This window comes from Magallana gigas, chromosome 7 (genome assembly GCF_963853765.1).
Source record: "Magallana gigas chromosome 7, xbMagGiga1.1, whole genome shotgun sequence".
In the NCBI taxonomy this organism is placed as follows: Eukaryota; Metazoa; Mollusca; class Bivalvia; order Ostreida; family Ostreidae; genus Magallana; species Magallana gigas.
Window position 1 is genome coordinate 10,607,921 of NC_088859.1, and position 26,182 is coordinate 10,634,102.

Consider the following 26,182-nt stretch of genomic DNA (forward strand, 5'->3'; position numbering starts at 1 on the left):
ACAAAAGTCTGGACATGTACATGTATTTAATAAAAATATGAGTTCTTCTTGTTTTAACAAACATGAAGCTACAGAACGGAATTTCATCAGGTTTTAAAAGTTGACTGCTTTAAAACATTTGCTAGCGTTTGAAGTTTTCAACTGCACTTAAAAATGTCGACTGTAACTGAAAATGCTTTCTTTTTCCTCTGTAAACATGCAAAAATGCCGAAGCGAAAAAAGGCAGAGAAGTTCCGCAAGGGGTGTGATACGGATCCGTATCAGCCCTGGAGGGCTGATAACCTGTATAAGCCCCAGAGGTCGATACGGATTTTGTGATGCCATCTGTATCACATGTGCAAAAAAACTGTATTTATTACTAAGTATGTAATAAATAATTATACAAACTTCTATACGACAAAGACTTCTGTAATAAATCTTTGGGTTTTCCCCAAAAGATGACGACCAAGAGACACAGCATTTGTAAAGTGTAGATTGAGATCACAGCTACGATTACCACAGAATTATCCATGTAGGAAACTCACGACTAGTTGTGCGAGTAAGCGTTAAGTATTAGTGCATGTAATTATGCGATACTGGCCGCGGTTTTCGACAAACATAATTATCATACATCACTAATTGTTACATGTAATATGCCACTTTCAAACGACGCCACCGTCTAACAGTACTTTCAGTACTTTGATTATGGTATGTATGTGTCATGCTATTTGCAAAACTTTGTTCTAAGGTTAACAAATCAATTTTATCGTATTGATGGGATGATTATCTTTTTTCAAGATAGTATATGATAAAGGTGATTTTATATCAGTAGAGGACAATTCTTAATCATGAATTTTTCTTGGCTTGTTTCCTCAATTCTTCAACAATTTTTATTCCACAAAAACAATCGTCAACGTGACCTTACCAACGACGGTTTTGTTTAATGTTTCCTTTAACTTATTCACAAACACAAGTAGAATACCTCTTAAATGCAAGAATTCAAGACTACAAAGCCATTCAAATTTCTGGAAACTGTTTATAAAAACAATAAAAACATGAAGAGGAATGTATGGTCAATTGTCCATTTAGAATTCATGCGTCTTTCATGTTTCGATGTTCATCATAATTAACAAGTTACTAGTTCTACAGCGTTTGTCTGGGTCTCCACGCAAAACGTTTCGCATAAAAGTCATGTATTGTCCAGCGTACCTTTCACCCTTTTCGTTTTCTCGATTTATAAGATCTGTAATAATATTATCATCTGTTTGTTGGGATATTATTTCCTCTTCATCCCCTGTGAATGGAACGTTTGCGTGAATCATGAAGTATAAAACAACTCCAACACTCCATATATCAGAAAGGAGCGGATCGTATGGAGTCCTCTTCAGTACTTCCGGTGCTGAATAATGAATGTGTCCTAAATAATCATCACACAGTATTACATGTCCTTCAGAATCACGACAGGGAACAGAAAGCCCAAAATCTGCCAATCGAACACTCGTCTTGTTAGTAAGCAATATATTACATGGAGTGATGTCACGGTGCGCAATATTATTACGATGACAAAAATCCACAGCAGATAATAGCTGAAAGAAAATATGTGACAGTTGGTCAAAAGCAAGTGGATTGTTTTGAATGAATGTCTCCAAATTTCCATTTTCTGCTAATTCCATGATCAAGTTAACACTTTTATCAGTAATGATAACATCCATCAGCTTGATTACATTTTCATGATGTAAATGAGATAAGCTGTATATTTCATTCATGATATAGGGGTCCTTAGAAATATCACCACGGTATAGAATTTGTTTCATAGCTAGTATTTGGTTAGTTTTAGTATCTTTAACACAGAGAACTTCACCAAAAGCACCATCGTCGATTTTGTGTTGTATAGCATAAGCATGGTCAGCCATATCTTTTGGTGCGCTTTTCCTGAAAGCATTTATGAGCAACACTTTCTTATATACTGCAGTCAACAAACGATGCGTTGTTTACGAATTAAAAGGGGTGGAGCTTTAGACGTACTCCTTAGATCTGCAAGCAGTGATGCTTTAAGACATCGTATGAGGGGAAACAAAACACAGCTAGCTTCTCTTTAAAGTAACCCCTTTAATTGCGGTGATGATTAGCGCTATCACGCCATCTGGTGGCTATTCACAGGAGATAACGGCATCTTTGGCAAAATATACCTTCATAGCGCAAATCAATAATTAATCTTAATTATACTTCGAAAATATATTTATTCAATCTGCCAAAAGAACACATTCTGATAATATATCACTACTTGTACAAAATCAAATGAAATGCTAGTAATTCTGAGATAAAGAAGGCTTCCCTACTTTATCTATTTTATCCTTTATCTGTGTTTTGTTGATGTTCTGCTGCTGTTGTTGTCATTTTCATCTCAGAGTCTCAAGGTTCCTTGTATCGCTACCTTCCTAATGCACGAACTACAAGCCTTCCACGAAGATTGCATCGTCAGATAGCTCTCTTGTTTTCTTGGACTGCTGTCGCTGTTTTGAAAATACGTTTACAATAGCAATAACTGTTAGTATGATGTGTAATTTTAACCTAAAATTTGTAATTTAAACGTAAATTGAACTAGAGATACAATGATATGGTCTGTTAAAAAGGAACCAAGTGTTTTATTTTTTAATCTTTTTAAAAAGCAGAGTTAAATAGGATGAAATGTACTGTAACAATTTGATCAGGATGCGTTTCACCAGAAAAAAAATCCTTATTATTTTAATGAAATAAACTTGGATTTGATCTTTGCCATCTTAATTAAATGTTTAAGTTAATTTGAATGATATGTGTTTTTATGAGAGTGGTGTTTGTAGAGCGACTATTCCAAATAAAATGACAAAATAAGGTCAGTTGTGTGATGGTCTAACTACCCAAAATGTCGATTAATCGTTAATACTTTATGTTCACAATAAAAAAAAAACCAAAAAAGAGAACAGATACACCAGCTTCTGAAAATAACTCAAGATATATTCACTTTTGCAGTATTTAATTATCAAGTTTTGTTTAGATCTCAGCATGTGCGTTATCTCTGTTATATAAATGATTCTGCTCCAAGACAAAGGTGATCTACCTAATCAAATGACGTAACGCTTTCCTTTTCATCTAATTGCATTTTACTTTTGGGTTTTTTTATATCAAACTAAAAGGTTTATGTGAACCATATTTCATACAGTGATGAGATCAATGTCGGAATGTGTTCATTACACGACGTCCAAAACCAAGAACTTTTTTGTAATTTGGTTAACCAGTTTTTTACCTACAACATGATTGATTTTTGATTACGGAAAACAAGAAGAGATAGAGGTCTGCAGACTCTAATAACTATCAGGAATGTTGAAAGATTTCTTCCAAAATCTTCTTTCCTGCCAAAATAAAAGGGAACGTGGCATGTTGTCGTGTGTGTTCTCGTTAGAAATAGCAGGTGTAGAAGAAAGTTCGCGCCTCGCACCCTCAAACTGCGCCGTTCAGTCCGCGCTCTTTGCAAGATTAACTAGTGCAATCTTCTTGTTCAATATATGTAGCATGTGAAATTTTTATTAACCCCAAACGTTTGGATTTGTTATTTAGTTGTTTATTTTTAAGTCGATTGAGTGGTGCGGGGTCCTCTTTGTCAAGTTGGTTTTTCTTTCTCTTTTTTTTTTTTGGGGGGGGGGGGTATTTTTAGAGAAGATTTTCTGATTTTCAAAATAGCGGGAAATGTTCAAGGGTTACTCAACAGTATTTGATAAATGATAAATTTCATTTACCTAACGTTACTTTGTTTTACCTGTCGAACTGACCAAACACCTTTCCGAAAACAGTTTGCATGTTTCTTGGATATTGCAGACAGCGAGTTCTGGTAGATAATCGCACCGAGTAAGAATACTCGCTGATTCAAATTAATTCTCTTGCGATGTCTGCTAAATAAATAAAGGGGTTTCCGTCTTCAATAAAAATCAAACACATTTCACATTTGGGATTTGTCTGCGCAAGTGTTCACATTTCCGTAGTATTTAATGAGATAATTGAACTTTGCTTTCTAATTTTGGCAGTGAGGGGTTAATTGTAAAATCTGCAAATGTATTGTTTTGCTAGAATTTTTGAATTGAGATCCATACAATAAGCCGTATAGGAATATCAATTTACTATATTTTCAAATATAACCATAATGTGGGGTGTGTCTAGTTTTTGAAAATCAACACCATTTTACAACTGTATACAGAAATTTAAACAATAGATTATGTTTTTATAGCTTAAATAATGGTATGCGTGAAATAAAAATATACAACACTAGCACGTGTTACCACAAATATGAGTATGGGAAATCTAGACAGAAAATGCATTTTTTTTTCTTATATATATATATATATATATATATATATATATATATATATATATATATATATATATATATATATATATAAACATCTCTAACATTTTATTATATTATTTTTTTATATAATGTAAAAAAAATAATATATTATATATAAAATATAACTCTGACCACATGGGAAAATCCCACAGCAAATTATATCTTAACGAATGATTGGTACTTTAAGGCACTGTGGATCACAGATCATTTGTAAAGAAAAAAGATTTCGTAAATGCACAGTTCAGAATTTATAGTAAAGCTTTCATTGAAATAGTTATTAGCAATTTTTTATTGTAGCTAATATCTTCAACATTATACTGATATCCTAGCTTCTCGTGGACATATTTTTGAAAGTCCCTGTACAAGGAATCGGTTCATGTATCTAACATTATATCGTTATATATAACATTATATACAAAACATGCACTGATTAGCTCATCTAATGAGATTTCAAAACTTCGTTGTTGTGCTTTTTTCGCCAGACCTCACATGCCAAATCAAACCAATGGTTTATGGAAAATCCAGATACTGTGGAACGTTATCAAGGAGAATATATGAAGTATCATTTGGGGCTGTGGGGTATCATTCAGTTTGAATTATCACAATATATGTATCCATTGATGCATTTATAAATAAAATGAATGAAGAAAATTTTCCAGATAGTTGCAGTGTGATATGGATGGATATATGTTGTAGACAACCGTTATATATCGACAGGCGAGTGAAGAAAATTAACTTCATCTCTTACCGCGGCAAGCCTCGAAATTTTATGTGTTTATAATAGAGCGTAAATCAAACTTGTCTATTAAATTTTTACTTTATCTTGCTGGTTTCATAAAAAGGAATATCATGAAAATAAATGGTTCTAGACCTCCCTCTAAAACACGCACCTTTTGATAATCTGCAGGTTTATAACTTTCTAATTCGGTTTCATATTCAAACCCTTTTTGCTGACAATTCCTGGAAAATGTTAGAAGTATTTTTGACTTGGCAATGCGGGAACCAATTCTAAGATAAGAGAAGGGCACGCAAATGTGTGATCTCGTAATTATCAAAGCATGTCTCAATTTGGCAGACACGAGCTGCACTTTTTAAAAGAAAAGTACAGGCATACAATGGAATTAAACAACGTGGCCATGTGTTCCCTGTATTGCAATCTTACACATTTTTATCATGTCTCCTATCTGTAAATCAGAAATGTAGCTTCAGTGGGCCTGCCCTTCTTCTACACCCTCCACCCCAGACTTTTTAGCTCACTTGAGCCATGAGTATCACTTTTGTATGGCGCCCTTCTGTAAATTTGTAAGTTTTTCATGGCCTTCCAGAATTCCTGGGTACCATTGTATTCAGTAAATGAGACAAAATACTCTCTGTGAGGTAGGGTTTATTCCACAAGACATAAGCAATAGAGTGTCAAGTATAATCATCCTTCCCCAAGGGTATGTAGGTCTTTATCTTACCAGTATGGTTAAAATAGAGGGAAAGTAATAGTAGACTAGTCCAAGTTAACATTGACCTTTGAACTTGAACATACATGGGCTACTAATTCTTGTCATTAGCAACATCAACTGAGTGTGATCAAAGGGAATGAACTGTTTACTTCCCATTGTGTTTTAGGACGAAAGTGTATAGTCTGTGGCACCATTTGCTTATAACCTCCTACCTTGAAAATAGAAATGTCCTTTTATAAAAAGGAACGAGACTTTCATTTACTGGTAATTCTTTTCGATTTAAGAGATTACCAACAATCGAAGAGTCTCTCTTGCATCATAAAAACAAATGTATTCCTAAAATATAATATTATATATTTTATTATATTTATTTTGAAAAAAACACATTCAAAGGACATCTTTCTGAAGAAATCTGTTATTAACATCCAGCCAAAGCAACATGAATTTATTAGCACCGCTGCAGAATGACTCAGGAAAAATGTGTGGAAGACAAAATAAATCACAAAGATAAAAATACCCCTTGGTCACCAAGATTGGGATATCACACATAATAAAATGGTGCTCAATTAAGGCGGTCCCTAGAAGCTACCTTAATAACAAAATTCAAACAAATGTCTGTAAGACTAAATACATGTATAAACCTCTCTTTTTTAGTGGAGAAACTGATGCATCTTCATTTTCCACAGCTAAATCATCTGATAAACACATTCAATTAACTGGCAATTCACAAAGGTGTAAGTAACAGACAGAATTCCAAGGAGCTGATAGGGGATCTACACAGCATTTAGACCTCCCGCAAATATAAGCAGAAACTAACAGATGGGTTGAACTCCTCAAGCACAAAATCACTCAATTCTTATATAAAGAATGATCAGAAATTCATCATGCACTAAACAAATCAATACTTTACAAAGAAAATTTGGAAAGTAAGAAACAAAAATCAACATATATGATTTTTAAAAAAAACTCTGGAATAAATATTTATCAATTGTTCTAAAATACAAGCAAGTTACTACAAAATGAGAAAATATTGGAAAATTACCAATAATTCTATTTTTCTTGAGCTCCTGGTTAACATTTTTTTATTTGATTAACTTCCCTAGACAAATTCTACAGTATTCCTGATTCAAGAGAAATACTTTTTTTCTACATTAACAATAAAACCTATAAAACACTTTGACCAATACAAATGTACATGTTTTTCCCAAAAATGAATATAAGTTTTTTATTGAGAAGGTAAAAAATTTTCAGTTACAATCAGTGCTTGTTTGCATATTTATTTCAGTTTTAATATACGGTAATTATGAATAGATTACATTAAAAAGCTTGCTAATTAACATACACACCACTGCACACAAAACACATTCAGGAAAAGGGGGATAACTCAAGTTCATGTTTGGGTTATAATCTGGTGATATGTTTGGGGTGGAGGGGGAGGTGCGACATCAGATATGCATGGTTTGTTCCACATTTGTTCAAGCATTATATCATAAGAATATATAATTATATGTAAGCATATACAGAAATATCAATAAAATTGATAGAATCCACATAAATGAAGGAAAAAAAATCATAATTGCAAAAATACATAATTCTATATATAGCCTTCTGTACATATCTTTGAGCCCCAATTGTACTGTATCTGTGGTATTCTTTCGTATGTACATCTTCACATTTATAAAATTATTATTTAGATTCCAATCATATATCACTTTCATTATACTATTAACAAATAAAATATATACTGAGCATTTATAATCCTCATCTGACAATAGTTGAACCACTGGTTTTCTTTATTATTTCAAATAGCAAGAAACAAACAAACAACATCATTTACAGATATCTTGAGTTTTGAAAGAGTGTTACACCTTGTTTTGAAAATGATAAGTACAGTGTAAACACCTTATTACAATCTTTTTTTAAATCATTTCGATGATGACTACAAATTGAATGACTAAGTCATATAGTAAGAAATTTGTAAAAAACAAAATAATCTGTAGACAAGTATTTCTGAGATAAGCACCAACAACGTGTCAAACAAGAGATCCATATTTCTCCTGATGCGAAAAAAAAACAATAATTCTTTATGCATATTGAATGACTAGAATACACATTAAACTGGTTCTGTTTAAGCTTATTCCACTCCAACCTTCCAGTCTTCATGGCTAAACCTCATCCCAAAGTACAAACAGACCGAGGTGCTGGCCGGTCCCATCCCTAGCCCCATCAAACGCCCTACATCAGCTTTCTGGTCCACCTTCCAGTCAAAGGTCACGGCCTTACCCTCAACCTCAATACTGACCCTGACCTTTCCATTCCCAAGGTCTTCTGTTTCTATGGTTGCAGCTGACCCCCTTGTCAGCATGGGAAGTTTTGTTTTCATTTCTTGGCCATCTACAAACACACTCCCTGAAAAAAAAAAACACAGCACAAACTTTATAATGTAGGTAGAAATATTTTGTCTTCTTAGACTTCAAAAATTGATTCAATTAGCCACCTTTTCTGTGAGATCATCAAGGATCATTATTAAACAGTGTTTAATTTCTGGGAAGCTTCTCCACCCATGAAAAGACATCAATGGTTTGTCAAAACTTGCCATTCACAACAACCAGAAAATATCAAATCATTGATTAAGAAAGTTTCATATTTTCCATACAATTACCTGATGTTGCTACAAAAATTGAGTTGCTTCTCTGTAATGTTTCTGTGTCTTCATCATTAGCTGAGAGACCAATGCCATCAAAGGGTGTCTTCTCTCCAGCATCCAGCACCCTAAATGTGATAGGGAATCCACAGCGGTAACTGTTGTCGCTCGAGTACAAGACTCGGGTTGTGCCCTCAGATAACCGAGTGGCTGTCTTGTCTTCATTACTTGTACTGTATCCTTCAGTAGTATTGTTCCATTCTGGAGAACGAATTGCTAGTTTATTAGATTTGATATACATGTACATTATAAATGATAGGAAAATATCCTTTCTCTCAGCAAGACAATCCATCCACTTAAAAAAATATGTGGTTGAATTACATAAGACAAATGACATAGATAGAATATGTACATTTTCCATCATGCATAGGTTTGCTGTTTTTCCATGAAGATTAAGACAAAACAGATTCCATAATGGCTGTTTGTGTTTTAAAGATTTAAATAAAATTTGATCTTCAAAGAGAAAACATTTCAGGAAAAAACACACACATTTGCACGACATTAAAAAATCTAAGCTTTTTCAACACATTCATTTACATTATAAACATTGGAAAACAGCAAGCAATTTATGGTTTTATCAATATTTGTTGCAATCATTTTTCAAGGATTACCCAGTAAGTAAGATTAACAGTTTCAAAGATGAAATACATTTGTGTATAATAGTCTGGACAATATCATCTGTTGTGATACATTTCACTTTGATGAGCTTTGATTTTGTAAATCAACTCAACAACAAAATTTACAAAAATGAGGGTTCAACAAACAGTGAAGACACCACACAATAACGAGCAGTGTGGAGAGATAGACACTCACGGTAGTGTGGAATGGTAGTGTGGGCGGTTCTGGGAACGCTCCAAATGCTCCACTTCTCCTCACCCTCAGGGCGGGAGCAGACCCTAAAGGAGTAAGGGGTGTTTGTCTTCAAGTGACGTATAGTACAGAAGGTGTTAGGGCCTGTGTAGGCCGTGTGGAATGTGATGTTCTTGTCCTCGTTAGACTGGACCCTGCCATAACAGTACTGGAGGCAGAACTCACCAGCCTCTACCTCATCATCCACCTAAAAAAACACAAAACAATGGTTAGGTAACTCCTCATCCACCTTAAATAAACAATACAATTGTTATGTACCTCCTCATCCACCTCAAATATAAAATACAATGGTTAGGTACCTCCTAATCCACCTCAAATATACAATACAATGGTTAAGCACATCCTCATCCACCTCAAACAAACAAAGGTTAAGTATATCCTTATTCATCTCAAAAAAAACAATACAATGGTTAAGTACTGGTAAATCCTAATCCACCTCCAATACATAATACAATGAAAAAACTAATATCAGCCTCTACCTCTTCATTTACCTCAAATAATATAATTATAAAGCTAAAGTCAGTATCTACCTCATCATCCACCTAAAATAAATGAGTTAATGATAAATATAAGTTCATTTATATCACTTTTCCACCTTAGATGAACAATACAATAGTAAAGTACCAGTACCTCCTCATCCACCTCAAAATAAACAAAACAAAATAAGATAATTATTTAGTAAAATTAAATGTAAATAAATAAGAGTTGTCTTTGGTAGATGAGTACTATGGTATATCAAATCCAGTTTAACTGCTTGAGATATAAAACCAATTGTTATCAGGATAAACTCACCTCTGCCCAAGTTATCAGCAAACTCCCGGGGCGCTCCTCGATTTCTGAGATTTGTGCTGGTGCCCTTTCTAGTACCCTGCCCTCATTTTCAAATAATTTGTGGAGTTTCTTTTCTAGATCAGGGTGGAAGTTGTCAACAGAAAGGTATGGCACATCTGCTAGGCAGGGAATTTCTGGAACACTGAAAAAATAAGTAAAAAAAAAAATATTTGTTTGGGGGATAGCTTTAGAAAGTTTTCTCTTGCCTTCTTTCTTTACAATGTTTGGTATAACAGGTTTATTTAATAGCAGGATACTTTTTTTGGATTGTTATCAAGTTTGGTAGTTGCTGGAGATAATCTTAATCATCCAAATTACACCCTGCATTGCTTTATACAAACATCTTGGAACTCTGTGTTAAATTCACAAAAAAATCTGCCAATAATTTCTTAATCATCAAAATTACACCCTGCATTGCTTTATATAAACATCTTGGAACTCTGTGTTCACAAAAAAATCTGCCAAAATTATTGACAATTTACCTGTTTGCAAACAAAATTAACAAAATTGGTAACACTTAAATAAAAAATTAACATTTACTTTAACTACACTGAGCATTTATCATTGCATGTTTCAAATTGCCAAATGCAGCTATAGTAAATACCTGTATATGTACATAGAAAATGTAAATGAATCTTTGAAAAGACTTACTAGTATTTCAATTAAAAATAACAAATGATAATTGTGGTTATCCGTGTACCCACCTATGTAATTGCCTTGTATCGGGATTGTCTTTAAATTTGACTAAATCTTCGATATGGTCATTTGGATTATTACCCAAGATTTTCTTCCCTAGAAATTTTAAAACAATATTCTGTGTTAAACTGAAAGTGAGCATATTATTCATTTTCCATTCAAACTTTCAAAGTCAAGTTTTTTGTTGTAATTTTTTAGGAAATGCTATACTTCTGAAAAACATGACATGTTTTCAGACTAATCAAGAATATTTTAACTTATAAGGAAATTATTGTAAATGGAAATATATTAGGTTGATCAAATCTCACAGCTGGTGGTAAGGCAATGCAGTCATCTATTAGATCAATTGACATGATAGAATTCCATTGACAGACATGGACAGTAAAAATTCTAATGATAGCAAATGGTTTATCATAATGTAAGAGATATATACCAAATATATGTATATGATGGCAACATTGTTGGCCACAATTCTTTTTATATACATGTACTTGGAAATTACCATTTTATAACCAAACACAAAAATTACCAGCAGTAACATATCATTATCAAAATAATACACATAAACAACTTTTCAGTCAGATGGGTAAAAAAATGTAAATTTATATAGATGTATGTCCCTGGATCCATTGACTGTATATCTTGTACCTTCTTCCATGATTCTAGCTGCCGCTGATATGCTGGAATTTAACATCTCTTCACAGTCCATCAGGGGAGTTAATGCCGTCGCCGTTACCACGTCAACCTCAGACAACAATTCATTAAGTCTGCTCCTCAGATTTTCTAGAGCCTTTTCTTCAAGCCATTTGAAGTGCTCTTTCAGACATTTCTTGGACTGCTCAGCACTGAATTTTACCTGAATTATATATTTTTTTAAATTTATTCTCAAAATATTAATAATTTGATAAATACATATTCATTTGATAGCACAGTATTGTCAGTATATACTTTATGGTAATGATAATCAGTAAGTGTCCCCAAAAAAAAAATCAAATATTCTATCAGCAGGTTATTGTTATCACTACATAATTTTTTTCAGTTATCCTTTGATCCGGGATCAATACAAAATGCTGTAACAGTTGATGATAGAACTTCAATCACAGGTATTTTAAACACAAAGATAATATACCTGCTGCTTGGCCTCGGTGAGGGAGCTCATGGACTCAGTCAGCTGTTGTTGCTGAGAGTGGGCGTTGTCCATTATATCAACAACATTCTGTATCAACTGCTGAGCCATCCTAATCCTAGATACAAAAGTCCGACACCTCGCCTAAAATTCTGAAGAAATAAAAAGGATTAAACAGTTAAATATTCCTTAATAGTTATACAAACACAATGATGCATCATTACCCTCTGAGATTAAACATGATTCCCTCTTTCCTACTTAGTAAAGGTAAAACAAGGTAAAAAGGTATCGTGGAATATATGATTTTAAGAATGCCTTTCAGCTGTTCAGAATTCAAACGCAAATAAGTCTACACTGTAATTTTTCGACAAACTTTACATGTCGATTAAAAAAAACTGGAAAATCAAGTTCTAAATTAAGCTTTCAATCATTCAAATTCCTTTTTTCAGACGGAAGAATCCATTTATCGGGAAGATATCACTTAGTCGTCGTCAGATAGCATATTTCATTCGTCTCGCCTACCTCTTCCTCCGTTGACCATGGAGGCTGCCATTAATCTCGTTAACGCCGAGACTACGCGGGATTTCATTTCCTGGTTTACCGAAGCCTGCAATAACTTCTGTCAACAAAGGAGAAGACGTATGTCGGAATGGTAAGATTGACATTGGATGTACTTTTGTATTATATGCAAATGACAATTTTCATTTATCGCTTTGTAATTTCTTTATGCCGCATCAACAGGGAATGAAAGTAAATACATTAAATTTATAACATAATCCCAACCTACAGTGTGTATATAGAAATGTAATGTGATATCCTTTGTCATTTTGTGGTCTCTTTTTGTACACATAATAAAATGTGTCAGTTGTGGAGGTCTTATTTCCTGTTTTATGTACTGGGGATACTTTGCTACTTTGAGTTTAAACTATGAAAGTTGGTCTAAAAAGTATTGGGTATCAAATAGGTGTATCAAATTGAAACAGGGTTATTTTATTCATTTAAATGTTGTTCCAATTTTAACAAATCATGAAATTTCTTTTAGTCTCTGTGCATTGTTCAAAAATAGTTTCACATGCGTTATTTATTGTGTATTGTTTTATTTTAAATTTTTTTATCTTTTTTATCAATATTATCAAGCACCATTATATCAATATGCACTCTATTGCAGTGATAATTTGTTAATGCTGAAATTATCTTATTAACCCTTGTATAACCCTCATGTCATGATGATAGCTGATGATTAGGGGTCCCACAGGTCCGTAACCTTTGTATATATATACTTCACAGTGTCAGTGGTCCTCTCAATTACATCGATCTATTTCATACATTACATGTACCATCTCTTTTATAGGGACGTAAATATATGTCTCCAGTTTTCGTCAAATGAACAATCTAGAGAGTCAAATTAATATTTTTGCTGTATTGTTTTAAAAGAATTAACTTACAAGGATTTTTTACAAATTATGAAACCAAAAGTATTTAAAACTCATAATCATGAAATCTTAACTGCATTTTAATATATCTATTTTTGTTGTTGCATGGCATAAATATCATAAATATGCAATTGAATAAAAAGGAATTAATCTAATGGTTGGTTCCATTGTCAAGTAAAATTTTGAATGTATGAAAATGATAACATCCTTTCAAATCAAGACAGAGTCATTAAGATATCAGGCATTGCATGCTTTCATAAATATAGTTGCTCTACCAATGTTTTATTATTGGACCAGACCGAGTGCAATGAACAGAACTGCTACACTCATGGTCAGTCTGACCCATTCCCTACACAAAGAGACATCTGTTATCAGCCTAATTGGCCACATTTCATATTGATTTGTACTAAATGGATATTATTGATAAAGCGCCTAAACAGTATCTCTCTCTATATAGTCAAATCGTTGTTGTTTGTTTTATGTCATAACATCGGTAATTCATCCTGATCATGTATGGCATATATTTCTTGGTCAATGATGTTAACTTAGTTTTTCATGATTTTTTAGCTCACCTGAGCCAAAGGCTCAAGTGAGCTTTTCTGATCACAATTTGTCCGTTGTCTGTCGTCGTTGTCGTTGTCGTTGTCGTTGTCGGCGTTGGCGTTGTAAACTTTTCACATTTTCATCTTCTTCTCAAGAACCACTGGGCAGATTTCAACCAAATTTGGCACAAAGCACCACTAGGTGAAGGGGATTCAAGTTTGTTCAAATGAAGGGCCACGCCCTCTTTAAAGGGGAGATAATTGAGAATTATTGAAAATTTGTTGGTATTTTTCAAAAATCTTCTTCTCAAAAACTATTCGGCCTGAAAAGCTCAAACTTGTGTGGCGGCATCCTCAGGTAGTGTAGATTCAAGTTTGTTCAAATTATGGTCCCCAGGGGTAGGGAGGGGCCACAATGGGGGGATCAAGTTTTACATAGAAATATATAGACAAAATCCTTAAAAATCTTCTTCTAAAAAACTATCAGGCCAGAAAAGCTCAAATTAAAATGGGAGCCTCCTCAGATAGTGTAGATTCAAGTTTGTTCAAATCATGGTCCCCGGGGGTAGGGTGGGGCCTCAATGGGGGGATCAAGTTTTACATAGGAATATATAGAGAAAATCTTTAAAAATCTTCTTCTAAAACATTATTAGGCCAGAGAAGCTCAAATCAAAGTGGAAGCTTCCTCAGGTAGTGTAGATTCAAGTTTGTTCAAATCATGGTCCCCAGGGGTAGGGTGGGGCCACAATGGGGGGATCAAGTTTTACATAGGAATATATAGAGAAAATCTTTAAAAATCTTCTTCTAAAAAATTATTAGGCCAGAAAAGCTCAAATAAAAGTGGAAGCTTCCTCAGGTAGTGTAGATTCAAGTTTGTTCAAATCATGGTCTCCGGGGCTAGGGTGGGGCCACAATTAGGGGATCAAGTTTTACATAGAAATATATAGACAAAATCTTTAAAAATCTTCTTCTAAAAAACTATCAGGCCAGAAAAGCTCAAATTAAAATGGAAGCATCCTCAGGTAGTGTAGATTCAAGTTTGTTCAAATTATGGTCCCCGGGGGTAGGGTGGGGCCACAAGAGGGGGGTCATGTTTTACATAGGAATATATCGAAATTTTTTTTAAAAATCTTCTTCTCAAAAACTATTAGGCCAGAAAAGCTTAAATTTGAGTGGAAGCATCCTCAGATAGTGTAGATTCAAGTTTGTTCAAATCATGGTCCCCAGGGGTAGGGTGGGGCCACAATTAGGGGATAAATTTTTATATAGGAATATATAGAGAAAATCTTTAAAAAAATTTCTTTTCAAAACTTTATGGCCAAGAAAGCTCAAATTGTAACCATCCTCAGATAATGTAGATTCAAGTTTGTTCAAATCATGGTCCCTGGGGGTAGGGCGGGGCCACAATGGGGGATAAATTTTTATATATAGAGAAAATCTTTAAAAATCTTCTTCTCAAAACTATAAGGCCAGGAAAGCCCAAATTTAAGTGGAAGCATCCCAAGATCGTGAAGATTCAAGTTTGTTTAAATAATAGTCATGGGGTATGGTGAGGCCACAATGGGGGATGAATTTTTACATAGGAATATATAGAGAAACTCTTTAATATCTTCTTTTTAAAGACTATTTGGCCAGAAAAGCCTAAACTTGTGTAGAGGCATCCTCGGATAGTGTAAATTCAAGTTTGCAAAATCACAGTCCCTAGTGATAGGGCTGGGCCGTGACGGCAGTTTGAATTTTTACATAGGAATATATAGAGAAAAATCTTTAAAAATATTCTGGGAAAGTTTTCGGTCCAAAACTCAGTACTTGGTGTGAAAGCACAGGTTATGCAGATTTAAGTTTGATGAAACCATGATTCCCTAGAGAAAAGGGGGGCCACGAAATGGAGGGGGGGGGGTAAATTGGAATAGAGAAAAATCTTCTTACAGGTACAACAACAAAAGGGGCTTGGTATTTACCCAAAAAAAGAGGTGGATAAAAATTGACAGATTTTCTATTTTTTTTAGCAAGATCTACTGTACTTAGTTGTCAAGATATTTTGATACTGTAATGCTAATTTGATCAGAATTAAGGCAATTGTTGCTCAGGTGAGCGATGTGGCCCCTGGGCCTCTTGTTTTTATTGTTAATATTTTGAACATCAATATGAAAGTATTTAAAATTATTTATATATTATGCATATTACCTGCAAGTATATATTATTGAGCTCTGTTTAGATGAATATGAATTGTAAAGGGTTTAATCAATTTTTAATTAATTAAATATAAATACCTCACTTGAAACCTAATATATTTATTATATAAAAGAATGATACACAGACTTCTACTAAAATGCTTGTAAGATATAGATGTATATTCTATATATATAAATCTTAATATAAAGGTTTTCAATTTTAGTATCATTATATTGCCTATTTGATCCACAAAAGTGCAGAAGCACCAGAGGATGAATTTTTACACTGATCAAAATGCAGTTTATTTAAGGTCCACATACATGCAAGTTTCTTGTCTTTTCAAGTTCCCATGTGTCTCAAAGTCATGCCTCATTAAAACTTTCATGCCAAAAGATTTCATTCCCCACGGATATAGTTGTAATATGTGTAATTATCAGAAACTGAAAAGTTTAAGACTTTTAAATTTAGACCCTAAAGCTCACAGTGATCAGTCTGCTTTGTGAAATACTGAATTCAAGTTCTTTTTTATTTCTGTATCTCCCCAGGCCAGGGTTATTAAGGTATTACATAGCAAACTTTGTATGATCTTTAAAATACAGTCACTTTGAAACAACTTTTTGTGAATGTCATTTTTTTTTCTATTTGTTTGAAGTTAAACACTTGTAACAAATTATGAATTCAGACTAAAATGTCCTTTTAGTGTCGTTCTGGAGGCATTTATTGTTCTAAGTCAGAATTGTTATTATCATTGAGGTCAAAACAGGTTTTAGAGTATTTTTGGCTTTTCTGCAAATTTACTCCGAGCTGTTGTAATATTTTTTTTTGCAGAAAACTAGAATGTTGGAGATGATTTCAAATTTTATTATTAATATATATCAACCTTTGTCATTTTCATTAAGTTAATTAAATTGTCACCAACTTCATAAATATTTATTTTTGAATGTTTTTCACTAAGAAGAGTTGACATTTAAAATGTGTATGTGTAGCATAATCATGATTTTACTTTCACATTTTTACTCTCTGTCCGGAAATGGTCTTTGAAAAGCTAAATTGATACAGTTAAAGATACAATGACATGCTTATTTTTTAACATTGTAAAAAGTTCATAATTGGAAGAAATATTTATGTGTTTTAGTATTTTCTTGTATTTTATCATTTACACATAGATATTAATTTATTGTAAAAGCCAGAGAATATATGTTAATATATGAAAGCTACACATAAACTCTCGCTTTGTGGTCATGTACAGGTAAATAAAAAATGTCTCTGGCAATTTCCTGATGAGTTACTATGTCATGCCTGCCTTAAACAAATTAAACGGGACACACGTGAGTGCTTGAAACAGCTGATAAAGGTCAATAGATACAATAGAAATGTATGGCTTCAGTGTTTGTTTGTTTCTCAGTTAAGCTTCAGTGGATGATCACAAGTTAAACAAAGAAGGTGATCCATTTAGTGATGTCAGCTTTATGTTCTTGTTGTTTCTTTTCACAGAGCCTGGAATCTGTGATTTGATCAGCTGTGCTGATGTCACCCTGTATAGCGATCACCAGCTGTGTCCTTAATCCAAAACAATCCGCACAGACCATGAGGGAAAGCACCATTGGGGCCTTTGTGTTATTTATAGCAGACAAACCAAGAATAATCATGAGGAAATCAAGTCTCCAGGTTTTTAAATGTCTTTATTAAATGACAGGGGTACAAGCTCTTCTGAAGAACTCTAAAACTGGTGTCAAATTCTGATCATACAGTGGGCAACTCTGAAGTCGGAACAAAAAAAGAATCGGTGGGGATATCGTCATATAGAGCAAGGATTACTGATCGGGGAGAGTATTTCGGTTTTATGGTGAAGATAATAAAAGTAAAACCTAATCCTGAAACATTTCAAGGAGGGATTTAGTATTCTTATCAGGGAAAGGGTTTTAAGAAATGTGGGTGTTATATTGAAAATCGTTTTTCCTCGGCCAGGATATTGAGATTTTTGTGTATGGGGAATGGCGAGCAGTGGTAATGTTGGAAATAGGTCTGTAGTGTGGAACCCTGATAAAAGGACTGCACCTCAGCCTCCGCAAAGTGGCACTACCTCTACAGGATCCACAGCAGGCAGTTCCTCTATAGGAAATAGTAGTGGTGGTGGGAGAGCAGATACCACACACGGAAATCTACAGAGGAACCACCAACGGTCAGAGTACCAGTCAAGTTTTGTTGACAATCGCAGTTGGGTGCATAATAGTCATAATTTGCATAACTGTATAAACATGGAACAAAACAATGAAGAAAGTGACAGTCGTGTCTCAGCCAGAGGCAATTCTAATTTACATGAATCAGTAGGACAAACTAGTGGCACCCCCAGCCAATCAAACGTCACAGTGGAAGGCAGTGCTTCCTTGGCACAACCACGAGAAGTTGTAGGGGAACTGAACCTAGGCTCTGACCCCACAGTGCGCACAGATATATCACAGGAGTCAGCCAACAATGAAAACATGGCCCCGAGACATCCGATACAAACTCAGGATGTAGACATCGGAGTCACCTCTGGAAGGCAGCAGGAGATGCGTCACGAGCCTCTACCTGATCTTCTGCACTCTCATGTCATTCCCTCACAAAGTTCCAACCCCTCCTGGCAGGGTGGGGGGCATTCCCACCCTAGTGGTCAGGACCCCAGGGGTTACACCCACCATCCCCACCACCACCGCCATCATTCTAGACACCACCACAGATCTGGACATCGCTCTCATCACAGTCGCCGGCGGCACCGATCGCGGAGTTCGTCCGCCACAGAACCTGAACCCTGCAAGGAAGGATGCCTGTCTTGTCTGGCTGCCACCACATCATTCCGATGGATTCTTGTGATTCTGTCTTTGTTGGGAGTGTGTTGTGTGGTGACTGGGATTGTATTAGCGGCCCTACACGCCACTGGAAACAGTTTCCTTTTCCTTGCCATTATGTTTATAGGTAAGACATGTTGATTTGTACTCTACATGTTAAGTTCACCTACAGTGCACTTCCTAACTATACCCACTGAAATGATTAAAATATAGCGATGATTTTTATTTGCAAGCTTTTAAATATTTGCAAGTACATTTTCATGAACACTGGTAGGTTACATGTATACATATATATATAATTTGTATATTTCAAAGGTGTTTCTCTGAAAGATCCCACTTTGTGCCCTGAATGTAAAATGAGCAAACCAATAAAGTGCCCTGTAAAGTTCACTGCCACCATTAAGCATGTACTTTATGTGCTGTTTTCTTGATAAATATTTTTACTACTTTGGGGCTGTGTACAGGATAGTCTGTGTCTCCCTCGGCCTAGACTGAATTGAATATCTCCTGTCTTAACATTGTAAAGAAGAATCCCACACCAGACCTATTCTTAAAGGTTACATCAATATTTGTCCATGCATTATTAAGTAAATCCCAGAACACGCTGTGTGCAGTGTGCTTTAAAGTTGCCGGGGTTTCAGGCTGTGATCAAAAGGAAATGAAATGCTCAGACTAATTTATAAAAGAAAATTTACAGTCCCTAGCTCTCGTTGCATTGTTTTACTGTCTCCTGATGTTGATGAGATTTGCAGTAGTGCATTGATCATTTAGTCAGTTAAAAGAGTAAGATACCTTCAAGAATTGTTTTTATCATTAATTGCACCTTTTCCTAGACGCCTCGACGTAACCAATTTTAATTTTTATTGCCAAGGACTAAGTCGGAGTTGCAATTTGTTACTAGGCTAATTTATCGTCATTTATCACATCTATTTCTGTGTCTGTCAACAGAGTTTTCTCTTAGCTTCCTGAAAAACTGAGACTTGAATGCATTTTCGTGACCTGGCTTTCAGGTACAGTGTACAATGAAACACATGGAAGCTATACAGTCAGGAAACAGGAAGTTATGAAAAAGTTTTGTCTAATTTCTTTCTTCATGCTTGTATCAAGTTGTATGTATAACAATGAAGTAGTAGTCAGACAGACTAGAACCATCAGACCATTAAACTTTCAATTGTGTAGACAATTGTAACTCATTGAATAAGTGTTTATTGAAATACTCAATACAAATTTAAAGGAACAGGGCCAAAGTCTTAAAATTACATATGTATGTGGTAAAGACATGTAAGCTAAGTCTGTATTGAAATTGTTGGAATTTCTATTGCTTGTAAACATTTGCAAACTCACTCTCTATCTTTAAGGCAAACTTGCTCTTGTCCTTTATGATAAGATAATGATCTGTTTCCGATTTCCTCCCCTGAGTGTGTGTAATGGATTAGTCCTGGATTATCTCCATTTCCTGCCTAGGGTCGTGATGTTACACTTATTTGTTTACCTGACCCTCACCTGGGGGAACGACCTTTATCTTGTTACACACTGGCTGTGTTTTCGCTGGTGAAATGGTCGCAGGCTGGGTCTCAAGGTCATTATATTGTATTTGTCTACCCCACAGGGTGGACATTTATCATTGATATCAGCTCAATACATAGTATACCAAACCGTACCAAAAAAGCCTGATCCATCTACCTCTGAATTATTACACTAGACAACTTTTGAAGATCTACGCAAATTCATAAAACAGCTTTGGGAGATGAGCATTTGCGTAAAAACAAAATTATGTTAATTTATTAATGTGTTCAATAATATTCAATGCATCACTTGATTCTAAATAAGTACCAACGTCATCCAGGGTTTATGGTTAAACCCAGCAGTTTAAATTCATTATGTGTTGTGCTACAACAAATAACAGCTAGTTTCTATTAGAGGCATGTGGTTTTATTAATTTACATTTGTTTAATTTGTAAGCCAGCAATCAATTTTAGCAGTTTTGTTGACTTAGGAATAAATTCAAAGCTCTCTTGAAGAGCAAATGCATGAATTTTATGATTGTGAGTGATTAATCAATATGTATGGTATGTGAAGAAAAAATCCCTTTATTTTGATGAGCAAAGGAAGGTAATGTTACTTTGCCCCCCCCCCCCCCCCCCCCCCCCCCCATCCTTGTAGGTTTTTCTACATTAGGGAAGATTTAATTTAGGATATTGTAAAAAATCTGCCCCTGTATATACTGTCTGTTATTTGCAGGACAAAGACTTTAAACTATTTATAGCAAATTCATTACTGTCTGAAATAATGATCGATATATTTGAATGTCATTACTTGAGTGTTTAATTGATAGATTATGCAGCAACCAAAATGGAATAAATGCAGTTTATAAAAGCAGGATCTCAGGAATGAATGATCTATTATGTTCAATTCAATAATTCATTATCTTTTTTAATAAGTCTCAAATACATGTGGAAGTGCAAAACAATCCATCTTCTGTATTCATTACTATTTGATCTTCCAAATAATGAATAGTGAGGTTTTAATGTCAGCGTAAATTCATAACAAAAAATAAAATAAAAACTTAAATGGTGTTGAAACATTCAGTGTTTTTTATGAATATATGACCGACATGCTAGTTACCTCGTCATTTCCACCTCAATTTACATCTCGGAAACAGCTATAGGTTGCCCGTAAATGACAACCTTTTGATGAATGAATTATTAATGTTTAATCATCGTCAACAATGAAAATATATTATCAAATGAAATTAGATTGTTTTTTTCATTGTTGACAAAATGTGGTTAAACAAAAAAACAATCAAAACAGAAATAATTATCAAATGAAATTTCGTTCTGTGCTGACCGTTTGTGCTGACCGTTTTTCCATTTACACCATGTTTTGTGATAACTGTTCCAGTGTTTGTTGACAAAGCCCCAAAGTTAGAAGGCAGCTGTAAAAGTTGGATTTATATTTACCTGATAACTACAACTTCATTCTACTGACTTTGTTATCTTAGTAAAATGCAGTAGGGAAGGAGGAATGAGCATATAAGTACAATGAAAATATGGACTGGGAATCAAACCCAGGACCCCTGCAACTGTAGTTAGGAGCTCTACCACTGAGCTACCCAGGCCGATATCCATATAACCCTACTTGTAAAGTTTTAACCCTTTAACAACTACATATTCTCTTAAGTCTTAATACCCTCTGAGTGGGAATTGATATCATGACTATAGTATTGTTATTTTAGGTCTTGGCGTCTTATTGGTTGTGGTCGTAGCTGTGGGATGGAAATGTACCCCTCGGGGTCATGAACCCCTACACGCTCTGTTTGGCCTTGGAGATTTCAGGCACCAAGAACGAAGGTCAAGGTCACGACGCCATGGTCGATCTTCCAGGGCAAGAGAGCAGCAGTGGTATGGAGGTAAGACAAGAATGAATTTGAAGCGCATGAATTGAAGTACAGTGACCAATGCTGGGGAATCGTCGGCTTTTGTCAACGCAGGCACTTGATTTTCAAATTATTTTTAGGTAAATAATTTCCTGAACTATAATTATAGCTATCATAGTTTGCTAAATCATGGTATATATCAATAAAATTTTAATAAAAATGTATTTAAGGTGAAGTGCCTGTGGCTTTGAGGGAAATAAGAGGTCATGGATTTCATGATTTTCTTTGATATCTATAAGTTTAAATACTGACTCTCTTTGTCAACAGTGGTGACATATTTATGCAAGAAAAAGTCTATTCATTTAATAACTTCCCCTAGGAACTCGAGCTTTGTTTATCTATCAAGAAAAATGTCTTCCCGCTTGTCATATACATGTATGAATAATTCCTCAGTAGTTTCGCTTGTCATCTACATGTATGAATAATTCCTCAGTAGTTTTGAAAATAATGTTAATCTTTCCTCAAGTGACCATTGCATGTGCTTTACAGTAAAAAAAATAATTGAGTTGATGCATTTATTAACATTATTAATTCCTTTTCTTATAATTTAGTCATACAAGAGTTCTTTATTCATGAGCACATTTTTGATAAAAAATAAGTAAAACAATCATAAGGAGTTCTAGTTTTGGTTTGCCAAAAGTTGCAGGGCCGCTAAAGCTAAAGAGACCTCAACTTTTCAATAATAAGTAAATATTATTGAGTGCATTTTAAAATTTTCTATTTGTTATTTAATATCCATAGAAGAGTCAAATAGATTTTTAAGTTATTTTCATATTTTACTGTTAATTGAATTTTTGAAAAGTCTTGAAACCATGTAAAATCTAAAATAGTATTTATTTCCAATCACAGAAAATCTTTAGGAATAAAATTGATGGCTTCTTTTATAGACAATGACATGTTTTGCATGTTGATATTAAATAATGTTTTAAGTGTGATAAAGTGACGGTACATAATAGCTTGGTTCTGTTTTCCCTGTAGGAGTTATGTACCCTGAGTTCCAGTACCGACGACCTCCTCCCTCCTACAACGCCTCGATGCAGGACTTCCAGCATCAGCTGGCCCTGGCCCAGAGTCAGCGAGAACAGTTCCACGCCACTGAGGAACTCCCAGCTGAGGACTACAGCCTCCCCAGCTCCCCGCCTCCCTCCTACCGGTCAAGAGCCAGCACTGTCAGGACAGGGATTCAAATCACATTCCCGCCCACCCAAGGGGAGAATTCTCGACCTCCAACTTATAGGTCACATGCCAGCACTCAAGGTCACACAGCTCATCAGAGACCGTCCTTACCAGAAGATTATTTGCAGCAAGGAAGTGATGTGGCATTCACTGGACATTATACTGGTAATTCGCAGCAGCATTCCCGTAATAGTAGTGCTGGGAATTTCCGAATACATTCCCGGAATAACAGTTCAACAGACAGGAATGTGGTTTCTACGGTAGTGGAGCCGCAGGGAGGTGGTTCAGTGGCAGTCAGTGTTAGTGTAGTGTCAAGTTCATCTCAGGATCAACTTTTGGACAGTGCTGTAGAACAGACACTTCAGACATTGGACGCAGTGACAGGGGCAGATAACCCCGCCCAAGAAACGACCGAGGACATTTATCCAATGTTTACCCCCTTATAATGATTGGGCACCCCTAGGCTTACTTATAAGTTATATAGTGAGTTGTGTGATTCATAAATTAATGCAATGTTTGACTTGATTGTTGTTTTGTGTTTTTAAGATATAGAGGCAATAATAAGCATATGTTAACCATTCCATGTGAAAATTTGTCACTACTTTTTTACAATATATATAATGGTTTTATAATGTGTTGTGGAGTAATCTTTTTATATCAAAATAACTTGATATTTATGATTTTATTTATATAAATTTTATGTTAATATAAAGCAGTATTTTATTCATATCGTGCGATAAATTTCAACATGGCATCGTCATTTTTAAACTAACATTGTTTACAACTTTATCAATATTTTAGAAAAACTTTTTATTTTAGTGCAATTGATATTACATGTACTTGTGGGAAATGCAAAGTATTGCCTTGTAGATGTTAAAATGTGTTTGACATTGTGTGTTGTCACAACTTGTGGCAAGTTCATAGAAACTAGCCATTCCATGCAAGAAGGATAACTCTTTTTTATGACGTTGCGTTTTCTCTGTGTAGTGCATGAATGTAAACAAGTAACTTGATGTTATTATTTTACTTGTAATATGAATGTTATTACTTTACAGTGCCAAATAATTGTGTGTATTCTTGCCTGTATCAATGTACATATCTAATGTGGCAGGATCTGTAGCTGGCTTTAGCTTTTTCTAGCCTTGCTGTTTTGTGATGTAGTTACTTCCCTTTGTTTAGTGATTCATGACCAAGTTGACACACACCACAATTGTTGCCTCGCTTCCCCATTATAGTTAATTAGTACATAAATATCTTCACTGGCTTCAATGACTGGTAAATACTGGCTAATTTGAAGAAATACATATAATACTATGCTACTCGTACAGCATTTCCAAAATACAGGAAAATGTATTGAATGGGCACTGGGATACAGTACTAAGGAAATCTGAAAGAAGTACACAATTTCTGAAAGAAAAAAACTGTATCTTAAAAATATGAACATTTAATGAGTTTGATGATAAAGAGTTCGGTTTTTTAATAACAATTTTGATATGCAAGTAGCATACTGCACATTATGATTCAATACATATTGATAACAACTTTTTCACGTATACATTCATATCAAAAGAAGTGATATTTCAAGCAAATAATAAGCTCCATTTTTTTTCTTTTCTTTTTTTTGTGGCGTTAAATAATCTGTAAGCTTATTTTTTATGTGTTCAACTTAAAAGTTTTTAGTAGATGTTCATACACATAAATTTAAACGGTTGAATATGTGACTATCCTGTTACAGCAGCAGTTTCGTAGGCATTCCTTGTTGTAAATGTGTAACATTTAGTGATATTTTGTTTCACAACAAAATACTGTAGCTTGTCCACCATGTTGTGAATTTAGCAAAGGTTGATCAAGCCATCTATGATGGTCTATTGAAACCATTTTATTTCTATGCAATATTGCCAGTGATTCATGAATTAGTTCTTGTAAACACATTAAAAACAATTTGTACAGATAGAGCTTTGTTCTGTTGATTTTGTATGACCAATATGAATTAACAGTCACTTCTATATTACCAGTGTTTTGAGATCGTCGGAAGTTAGAATTATCGGGTTAACCGTTATTGTATGAAACATGAATGTGTGAATCTATCCAATAGTCATAATTAGCTATAACATGATTGGCAGGTGAGTGTATGCATACCAAATTTCCAAAGATGTCATCGAGAACAAATTCCTTGTGATTTCGTTACCAAAGAGCATTTTTACCCCAGGTGCTTGAGGAAAGGACTGACCCCCTCAATCCCCTACCCCAAAGTATAGACCTCCGGGTCTTTAGCTCTTTTATGCAATAAATATCCTTTTATATTTATGATCTAATTTTTACATTCATTGTAAAAAAAAATTCCATGCACATATTTAAAAACAACTACAAGGCCAATTCTTACCATTTTTGGTTGAAGCATCTCTATGTTAAGAGGAATCTAAATTGTGAAATTCATGGCTCTACCTGCCCCGGGGTGGGGGACACAGGCGGGGCAAAATATGCAAAAAAAAGAGCCAAATTTTCTAAAGTTTTCTTCTCTACTACCACACAAGTGAGGAAAAAAACTGAATGCATG

At 34.6% G+C, this 26,182-nt stretch overlaps 2 protein-coding genes across 2 annotated transcripts; one reads left to right on the plus strand and one right to left on the minus strand.

The window, feature by feature from the left end:
• Positions 1-6,150: 6,150 nt before the first annotated feature.
• Positions 6,151-12,682, minus strand: LOC105332355 (cytokine receptor-like factor 3). The gene is made up of 8 exons (XM_011434914.4): positions 12,558-12,682; positions 12,039-12,187; positions 11,558-11,765; positions 10,918-11,005; positions 10,175-10,355; positions 9,326-9,569; positions 8,471-8,713; positions 6,151-8,217 (listed from the first exon to the last, which is right to left on the minus strand). The coding sequence occupies exons 2-8, from the start codon at positions 12,144-12,146 to the stop codon at positions 7,943-7,945; spliced, it is 1,347 nt and encodes a 448-aa protein (XP_011433216.3). The 5' UTR covers positions 12,147-12,187; positions 12,558-12,682; the 3' UTR covers positions 6,151-7,942.
• On the plus strand, positions 12,562-25,578 carry LOC105332354 (uncharacterized). The gene is made up of 4 exons (XM_011434913.4): positions 12,562-12,687; positions 17,680-19,140; positions 22,249-22,422; positions 23,428-25,578. Exons 2-4 carry the CDS (start codon positions 18,180-18,182, stop codon positions 24,069-24,071), a joined length of 1,779 nt encoding a protein of 592 aa, XP_011433215.3. The 5' UTR covers positions 12,562-12,687; positions 17,680-18,179; the 3' UTR covers positions 24,072-25,578.
• The last annotated feature ends 604 nt before the right edge of the window (positions 25,579-26,182 follow it).

Excerpts from the sequence above, each read along its gene's own strand:
- LOC105332355 (XM_011434914.4), bottom strand. The coding sequence starts at position 12,146 with ATGGCTCAGCAGTTGATACAGAATGTTGTTGATATAATGGACAACGCC. Across the intron at positions 10,356-10,917 it reads GATACAAGGCAATTACATAG|TGTTCCAGAAATTCCCTGCC; the intron begins GTGGGTACACGG and ends TTATTTTTTCAG. Across the intron at positions 9,570-10,174 it reads TGCTGATAACTTGGGCAGAG|GTGGATGATGAGGTAGAGGC; the intron begins GTGAGTTTATCC and ends GTGTTTTTTTAG.
- LOC105332354 (XM_011434913.4), top strand. The coding sequence starts at position 18,180 with ATGGCGAGCAGTGGTAATGTTGGAAATAGGTCTGTAGTGTGGAACCCT. Across the intron at positions 19,141-22,248 it reads CCTTGCCATTATGTTTATAG|GTCTTGGCGTCTTATTGGTT; the intron begins GTAAGACATGTT and ends TTGTTATTTTAG. Across the intron at positions 22,423-23,427 it reads AGAGCAGCAGTGGTATGGAG|GAGTTATGTACCCTGAGTTC; the intron begins GTAAGACAAGAA and ends TTTTCCCTGTAG.